General features: G+C 46.3%; 1 protein-coding gene across 1 annotated transcript in view; it reads right to left on the bottom strand.

Annotated features, from left to right (window-relative positions):
- Positions 1-5730: 5730 nt before the first annotated feature.
- LOC144148733 (maleylacetoacetate isomerase-like) overlaps positions 5731-9694 on the bottom strand; it is a 31403-nt gene continuing 27439 nt past the window's right edge. The window contains exon 7 of the mRNA XM_077680254.1: positions 5731-6864. Within this exon, the coding sequence (XP_077536380.1) occupies positions 6599-6864 (266 nt within the window). The 3' untranslated portion in view covers positions 5731-6598. The remainder of the gene's footprint in view (positions 6865-9694) is intronic.

Below are 9694 nucleotides of genomic sequence, written 5' to 3'. Positions count from 1 at the left end.
CGGGAAATTGAGAGGCGTGCACTGTATGTAATACCTAACGAAACTGTGTAACCGACGCCTTGACGTACCCTGGAATCACCACGCACGTATAGCGTAAGAAGGTAAAGGAAAGGAAGAAATGTCAACCAGGTTGTGGCCTAGTTTTCTATCCTACACGTGGGAAAGGGGAGCAATAGGAATTCGAAAAAAGATGAAATCAGTAAAAGGATGGAAAAGTTTCTAAATATTCTTACGAGGCGATGACACGGTACAAAAATGTGTACTATTTACAAGAAAAAAGGATCGTCCACCACTAGCATTCAGAAAAGATAAGCAAGGATCGTCCTCTTCTTCCTCCAGATCTTCTTCCTCCAGAATCCATTACTGGACGTCATTCTATTCACCCTGCCGCACTCCTTATAAACACGCAGTTTCACGCTTGTCCGTTTGTGTGCCCGTAGCTTCTCACCCCGGAGGAACGAGCCCCTTCGCGGTACTATGGCCAATCAATGTAAGACAATTGGTACGGCCTGAGACGTACGTGGACCATGACCGAAGAAGGGACACGACTCGACGAGGTCGGGTAAAGGAGAGGGATCTCCTTGTCGTCGGTCAGGCGACGTAGCACACGATGCGGACAACAGTAGCGGAGCAGCAGTTTTTCAGGATGACCAACTCGGTGGGACGGGGTCCAGAGCAGAACAAGAAACCCCGTAGCGAAGTGCGTCAGGTGGTGCATGCGATCGTAGATCACCTTCTGATAAGCTTGTGGTGGACGATATCGGCGATACTGTCAACCTAGCTGATCTATCAGCGCGTCGAAGTCAGATAAGCTTGTGGTGGACGATGTCGGCGATACTGTCAACCTAGCTGATCTATCAGCGCGTCGAAGTCAGAACCGGATAGTTGGAAATCACACAAGACATGTACAGGGAGCATAGCGAAATTAACCTATTAAATATTATTGTACGACAGGCAACAGCCTCAAGGTTGGTGCGTAATTGGATAGTGTGCATGACAAGGATATTCAGCCAATGATTGCCACACTACGCGAAGATGCACCACTACCATTTTGTGTCCTTCCTAAATACCATGCAACTATTCAGAAAAATTGTGATTTTGGGGTTTAAATAGGTTTCTTGGAGGCACGTACATCACACTTGGCTGATTGGAATGCAATAACTCTCATCAATACTTTTAAGAGGATCTCTGCAGTTCCATTGCATGGCATTTTCTCTTCCCATTATTTACGTTTAGAGCAATTGGAATATGTGCGAGTTTATGTACCCTTTTTCGGGGCTCGAACTCATGGAGGGGAGTTTTTTTTTCACCTTCTCTGCTGACCTGCACGCAGCTGCCCGTTCCTTTCGCCGCGATGCAAGCAAGAACGGCTCGACGCCCATGTCGTCATCCAAACTCATGCGGCTGCCCAGCGGACCGGGCCCCCTGGACTTGGCACCCTTTCAGGAGTGCTTTGCCTGTGCTGCCAGTGCCGAGGGCGTGGAGAGCGCCACAGGTGGCATATGCAGTGCAGTGCAGGAGAGGGTCGCTGCAAAGGCCCCTAAAATTACTAAGGTAGCACCATTCACCTGCGCTCCTTCCCTCCTCCGTGTTTCGCTATTTTCTTTTTCTCCGGCCAGCACCACACGCCATTGGCCAAAAGACGTGGTAGCTCTGCCGTTTTTTTTTTTTCTTTTGCCTCCACGGCCTGGTCGGCTCGCCGGCTGGGACATTGCGCAACGCCACCGGTGCGGCGCCATGTTTGGCTGCGCAGCTTCAGTGCCGGCGAATAGGGTCAGGGATTACAAAAAACTTCGTTATTCCGCCTGGGAAACGCGACGCAGAAAAGAGAAAAGTTTCTTTGCATAGATTCGAACGGGCATACTTCAAGCCGAAGCCGAAACGTCTAAGTCCGGTTTATATATGTTCATGCTTGTCAACGTTGTTGAACAAGAACAAGACATTACGCAAATATAAGGCAGCAAATTAATACACAAGGGATATTTACCGTGTTCCGTATAAAAAAAATTATATATACTTGATTTTTGCGAAATGAAATTCTACATCCACTGCATAAAAAAGGTAAACACTGTCGCCTGCTTTCGCCCGCTAACATAGCTTGCACTGACGTCACTGTAGCGGCCATCTTAGAGCACCGCTTGCACGGTGGAAGGCCGTGAACTTATCTTCCCCTCCGATCTCGAGTAGCACTGGGAAAGCGGAGAGCAGCACTCCAGAAAGGGCTGTGGCGACGTCACATGCAAGGCAGAACTTTAAGAAATCAAGCGGCAACACTTACAAAAGCTTCCACTAGATAGGTTCCACATTCGGCTTGGAACGCACGTGGCAATGCGGTTCTATAAACGTTGAAGTAGGGCGCCTCGATTCACGCGCGTCCCCGCCGTACGGCAGCGCTGGCATCGAGGTACCCGGCCTGGAGCAGTGGAACGCGGTAAATTTAAATTCTTTTTGAGCAAACCTTTAGCGTGTTCACCTTGGGAGGAGGGTGACCCAAGAGGAACAACATGCCAGGTGAGCGGGAAGGCAAAGGGGGGCATTTACTTGGCAAATGTCGACAGAGGCTATCGTCTTTTGTCGACATTTGCAACAAGAGGAGCAGATACGCAGCCGATTTTTTTCGTTCTTCGCTTTATAGGGTTCACCTATAATTTCTAGAAACTTCGAGATCAAGAACACCGACTGCGAGGCAGTAGGCTTGGCATGTTCAAGAGATTGGATTACCAAGTGGGGGTAGTTGTCAGGCTTTAAGAATGTCATGGTAAGAAGGGGTGGAAACAAAACTTTGGGGCGGCCTCTTTGAGGGGGCCGATCATTGGTTTCGGAAAACTTGGAAAAACCATAGAGCGCGAGAAAAAGCAAGAGACGGGGGTACTCTCTCCTCCAACCTTACGCTGATAGAGAGGTCCCAGAGTCTCTGCCAGGTAAACTGACGGGGAGCCTATCAGCCACAGCTTGACCATCGTTCGTGGTTTCTTACCCTTCATGTCTAAACACCTCGCCACAGTAGGCTACAGTGTATGTTTGGTGGCTCAGGGCACGCGGTGTAAGGTACCCTGTGCGGGGAAAGCCCTCTGGCTCGACGGTTTGATAACGGTGACAAACACGTCACTGTATCTTCATCCTCGTCCTCCGTTTGTCGGGGAGCATATGTCCAACTGGTCAATGATCATGTGGTTATAGTGTACACCGTCCTGTCAACAAGCACATTCAGCCAAGCTTTGAAGTCTGATTTCTCCACGCAGCTGCAGTACTGCATAAGCTTGAGATTTGAGTATCGATGGACAAGCGTGCTGCACTGGGTGTTGAGCATACCTCACTGTTCGCTTGTGGTTTAAACAGAACTGCGATACCAGGCCTAGTTTCGTTATAAGCTGTTCGAACTGAAGGTGCCGCAAGAACAATTTCTGATTTGCCGGTAGTTCAGCCTTCGTCTCACTTTTTGTGGGAAACCAACCATGCGTGTGCACTGGCGAGACTTGGCAGTAATTAAATTACAGCAATTAAATTACTTTTTGCTGTAATGTGTAATGCAATGAATTACTTTTGAGCTTTGGTAATTTACTTATGTAATAAATTACTTCACGCCAGTAATTTCATGAAAATTATTTGTTACTTTCGACTACGATGTAGCCTGTCCACTTTTCTTACGCCATAAAAAGTTCGCCAAGAAAAGTCCCCAAAGTAGAGTTCCAATGCCCACAGAGTCTCTGGGCATTGGAACTCTACGAACGCGAAGGAACGCTTCAATGAGAGCTCTGCCTGCTTCAGTCGTCAAGCGATGAACTCGAGCATTGGAAGAGCAGCGGCATTGCTGATCTTACTGTTTTGGAAGGGTACCCGAAAATAAAAAAGTTGTTCCTTATGTTCAACACAACCCTGCCCTCATCCGCTGGCACGGATGAGGGCAGGAACTTTTTAACATTGCAAAAGACACTGCCGTACAAACGGGGACACCTTCCCAATGCCCACTTCAAATCACAGCTCCTTCTGAGATGTAATACAGGTATCTAACATATCAATGTATAGCGCTGTAATTATACTATACATAAGCTGGTGTATAAACAAATATTTTTAAAATTGCAGTGCATATGTATATGAGTGTAAATAAAGTGTATATGAGTTGGTAGTGAACTTTTTGTTAAAGTAAATTCAGAGTAATTTCATTACTTCTGAAAAGTAATAGTAATGTAATGTCATTACTTTCGGCCACCTGTAATGTCCAATGTAATTTAATTACAGTTTGGAAAATTCTAGGAAAGTAATGAGTAATGTAATTTAACTACTCTTTAGAAGTAATTTTGCCAACTGTGGCATTGACCCATCACAAACTACTCTTGTCGTTTCTCAAGTGGGAACATAATTCGGAATCTGAGCAGTGGTTTTGACAGCAGTGACCCAGTGCACAATGGTTGAGTGCACTTTGCTGTTTACAGCTCTGACGGATGGGTGCATCCCCTTACCCTCTGCCTCTGGTTCCCATGTGGCTACAATACGGGCTTTGACAGCACTGGGGCATTAACTTCACGATTGTTGATGAGAGGAATTTTAGGCCTCACACACTTCAGAATAAGCCGGGGGTCCATGTTGAATCGCTTCTGTGGAATGTACAAAAAGCTTTAACGCCCCTTCGTCTAGGCCAAAGACAGCTGAAACGCAAAAAACCCTTTATGTCAGAGAACTTAAGAAGCATTGCTGGTCACCTCTACTCTGAGCCCCAAAAAATGTACTTGTCTTAATTCATGTAGGTGGCTCGTAAAGGCTCATTCAAGTCGGACATACCTTCAGTAGAGGGAAATAAAAAAAACGAGTGGTTTTTCCAGTATTTCATTGTCTGAGCTTTCACTGCGCTCTTGTAGGTATGTGTTTTCTCACAGAATTCCCCTATTTTCTCTATTCATGAGTGCTGCCAGTGGCACAGTACACGGGAAGACTCGGACATTAGTTTGGGGGTCGTGATGCCCCCAACAGGACTGAAACAAAATTTTTCAACTCTCGTGAGTGTGCGGTATGTGGTAAAGGCTTTAAGACTAAATACTAATAATAATGGCAGCATTCCTTGAAGCAGTGCCAAGCCCTACTTAGCAAAATTCTGCAAGAACCTAGCCTCGGAGGCTGCAGCTGTGCGACTTTATGCAACTATGGTGCACAAAGGCAGTGTCCCTAGAGGGCTTCCATCGTGCCCTAGATTCCATGTTTACCCGTTTCCAAGAAGGCACTCACCTCTAAAACGAAGCAATGCTGCTTGGTGTTCTCCCTCTAACAAAATTCCCTGAATACATCCACTTTGTAAAGATAATTCCGTACCTTGCGTTTTGTAAAAGTAAGTGAGCTCGCGAACACAGTGACCATCACAAATTTGTACCACTAGGTAACCAGAACGGATACAAAAAAAATATTGGTTATTAACTCTATTCAATGAGGAGGCTTGTAGCCCAATGGGGGGGGGGGGGGGGGGGGGGTAACGGTTAGAGCAATAGGACTGTTGCGTGGCATGTCCTCACGCCTTCAGTCACGAATGCTATCTTAGGGGGCGGCTTGTCGGATCATTTCCGACTGCCCTCAAGAGACCGTGCTTCAGCACGTACCCAGTAATTTTCTCGAGCAAAGACGGTTTGCTGCAGACTTATCCGAGTTTAGGTCTGAACAGAATTGCCATTTCTCCACACAAAATTAGCTTCGTTACTCACTTTAAATAGCTGTAATGCCACTAACAAATGACTGACAACCTGGTTCGAAAATAGATTGGGTAGTTTTATTTCCAAAAACAATCTAAAAGCTTTTCTCTAAAAATACCGTATTTACTCGCGTAATCCTCGCACTCGCGTAATCCTCGCACCCCTAATGTGAGCCACCAAAACTTGGATTTTTTGGTTCCTCGCATAATCCTCGCACCCCCAACTTTGCAGCGGCGAAAGTTGCCCGCTCGCAAAACCCGCATGGTGCACGCGCTCTCGACGCGCGCCCTCCCCCGCCGCCTCTCCGTTCGGCGGAGAGCGCTGTGTACCCAAGGCCATCCGGGCGCCCTAACACGCTACTCGCACTGTACTTGAGCCGGTTTCGCGTGCGCGCAACTAGACTAGTCGCCATGGGGAAGAGCGCTAGCTACACTGCCGCTTTCAAATTGAAAGCGATAGAGTACGCGATCGAACACAGCAACCGCGCCGCAGGCAGGCACTTCGGCGTCACCGACTTCAACGTCGAGCTTCACAAGTAGGGCACGCACATGACGACGACGAGATAGGGGGCGCGCCAGAAAGCAAAGGCGGCAATTTCATGATCGCTGATCGACGGGATACTGTTTTCGTTGTAAATTATAAAATAAAAAGAAATAGCTGCTGTTGGCAACACTGAGCTTACACATACAAAAAACGACCGCTACATTTAGCGGGATTGGCAGAAGGCAAATTGGCAACACTGTGCACCGTATTTTTTCCCCCGCATAATTCTCGCACCCCTAACTTCGCATTGACTTTTCCGAAAAAAAAGTGCGAGGATTATGCGAGTAAATACGGTAGCGCTTCTTTTCTTCCTTACCTACCCCGCAAAATATGTTTTATTGCCACTATTAGGGAACCACGTTTCCCACGTACACCGCTGTCTAGCGAGCAGCCAGTCTTTCAAACATTTTAACCGGGTTGGGCACGCCTTCCGGTGGTGTGTCTGGCTGGCAGGACGGGTCAGCCTTTTGGACAAGCGGGTGCTCCTGGAGCGCCTTGAAGATTCGCACCACCGTCGGGAAGGGCGTCACGTCAACCCCGAAGCGGTGGGCGTTCGTCACTTGAGGCACGAGGCAGGCGTCGGCAAAGGTCACCTCGTCCCCGAAACAGTACTTGCCCGCCGTCTCGGCAAATATGGACTCCAGGGCTGCATGCGGATGCAAAGGCGAGGAGTGGGAGGAAGAGGTGGGGAAAAAATGGTGAAAGAGACAGTTAGTAAGGCCTTCTTTCTTTGCATTTTCTCAACAAGGAGCAAGAGAATGACAACTTATGCATATTTCCTTGCCCACAAAAAGATGAGAACACTGGAGAAGGAATGTGGAGGGACAGGCACTAGGCGTGAACTGAATAGTATTACAGAACAAAACATTTTCCTTCTTAGCCTCTTTCACAAATACGTGTACAGCAACAGACCCTTCCCACCTCACCCTGATGTTCCTTCCATTACTTCACGTAGGTTGCACAATCACTTCAGTTTCGCGGGATTATATGGGACAACTGATGCGTTCAACTAATCAGCTCTTCCTTGCGCTGTACGTGTGTGAAATGGCCTTCCAGATAACATCGCATCTGTATCAGACATTAATTCTTTCCATCAGTTGCTGGTTACTCTCTTTTCACAATAAAATCCTACCACTGTTTTGCCCATTTCTTTTATCCTGCCATGTCCTCTATCCCTCTTGTGTACCTCTAAAAAATGTACTTGAAGAACACAGAACCTGTCGTCTCTGTTGCACAGCACGTGCTTTCTTATCTTTCAGTGTCGCTCTTCGTGCCTGATTATGAATGCTGTATACTGAAAATGTTTTCTGCATATGGGCTTAGGTTCTGCGTTTCTTCTGGTGCTTTTCCTTTTGTGTGTTCTGCAAATTCTAGCAACGCATTGGTGCGCGTCGCGTCGGTAAAGTCGGCTACCTTTGGTTGACGTCTCCTTCACATACTACCCTGATCGTGTTCGGTTCACTTTGTCGTGTGTGCACTATGCAATCGGTTTTTCTTTTTTCTTGTTATCGGCTTCTAACTTAAACTTTTATTGCACACCTCGTCGCAATTAGTTGTGCCGCTCTGCTTTGTAACACATGAATTATTTTGTATGACCTGTAACACTTCACCATTTACCCTTTGCAGGAAATTCAGTAAAGACTGAATTTGCTGCAAAGGGGCCTGTAAGGAATTTTAAATAAATAAATATAACCATAAATGGCCGCAACCCAAAAACCCGTGCTTCTCTGCACATCACTACACACAATTCTTACAATAATAAAGTCCCTTTTGGCTACACCACACTGTACTCAGCATAAATTGCAGCGAAGCTATTTAAAGGTGGTGGCTCTTACACTGACCCAGTAAGACAGTAGACAGATGGAAGTTACTTTCCATGTGAAACATCCACACTAGCTACGGTGAGCGTTATGCTGAGACGCTGCGATTGGGGGGGGGGGGGGGGGGGGGGGGGGGGGGTGATAATGAGCAATGGCTTGATGGCACCAGCACTGCATTTCTGTAACCACTAAACAAACTGGAATTCAACTTTTTGCTCATTGGCAAGCAGAAAACTTCTAGTCGGGTCTTCAAATTTTTCCAACAGAGGCACACAAATTTTTTTTACCCTATGTTACAGGAACACTGAATCGTATTTTCTAATTTTGTCGGTTTTATCTGGAGCTTCAATGTGCAGTTTAGCTTGCGTAACTCCTTAATTGAATATTGGGCAACAGTGTAGGCCCTTTGTGTATCTTAAATAGACAGCATAAGCAAAAACCCTGTGCACAACTTGTGGCTGAGCTTTACCTGATGCAAGGGCGTTGCAGTGGATAGGATTCTGCTCTCATTATATCTTGCCACTCAAAGTTTTGACTTTCAATAATTTCGTGATGAACATCATCATCATCCTGCTCACACAAACGTTCTATTGGTTTGACGTTTCAATAATTGCTAAATTTATGAAGGCAAACTTTCCAGTGTGTCGTCACAGCCAACATCAGAAAATTGGCAGGAAGGATGGTGCGAGGGAAACGGTCTTCTGAACAGAATTTATCGTGTAATAATCAGCGCATGTAAACTGGCCACAGAGACTCACGCCATGTCCTACACTTCCAACACAAAAACCTGATTAGGAGATCCTCAGACGATGTTCAGAACTCCCTTCAGGCCCCGTAAGAAAGGACGACGTAAAGGGAACCCGAAGCAGTGTGACAATGAGGGGAGACACAGGATACCTTATTATTAGCTGCTGCCAGGAATAGGGAAACGGCAAGTCACATGTGTCGCTCGTGTACAAAGGAAGTAGCATGCCGCACAATTGCCAGTGTAGCCTTTCTCTATCACGCACACATACAAGCCCACACACACGAGTGGAGGCACATGAGAATGAATGTTTTTGCGATGGTGCTATTTGGCTACTGTGAATAAAATTGCAGCCTAACTGAAGGATGAGCTTAGAGAAATTCATTTCTTTAAGCTTCACCCATTGTTAGCAAGTTGAAATAAAACATCAATTGAAAAAAAAAATGGAGAAAGGTTACTGGCTCGGTTTACAATAAAATTGGTCAGGCAGCCTCTGCCCAGAATTTAACAATGCTTGGTGCATTGTTTTATGCACTCTTAACAGTAGAAATCTGGAGTAAATGATTACAGTGCCGTTTTATCAATGAGTGCAACAATAGGTGGTCTTGAACCCTAGGTGGTCTTGAACCCTATTAATAGGTGGTCTTGAACACTCCATTACCTCAACCGAACAGTTGGTAAAACTAAGACTCAATAAGCCTATGATATTGATTGACATATACCAGGCACTTGTAGGTAGTGATTCTTAGGTTCACAGTTAAGATGAAGGGAGTAATTCCAAAGTGAATAATTAAAGCAGTGCATTGGAGCCAGGCAAAAAAGTCTGTATGGTCCAAGATGGTGACATTGGAAGTGGAGTTGGTGAGAAATTGTCCAGGCAGGCAAAACGGTTCCCTGTGGACGAGCTTTGC

This window comes from Haemaphysalis longicornis, unplaced genomic scaffold, assembly GCF_048455015.1.
Source record: "Haemaphysalis longicornis isolate Haplotype H1 unplaced genomic scaffold, Haemaphysalis longicornis Haplotype H1 scaffold_8, whole genome shotgun sequence".
In the NCBI taxonomy this organism is placed as follows: domain Eukaryota; kingdom Metazoa; phylum Arthropoda; class Arachnida; order Ixodida; family Ixodidae; genus Haemaphysalis; species Haemaphysalis longicornis.
This window is presented reverse-complemented; position numbering and strand designations above follow the sequence as displayed.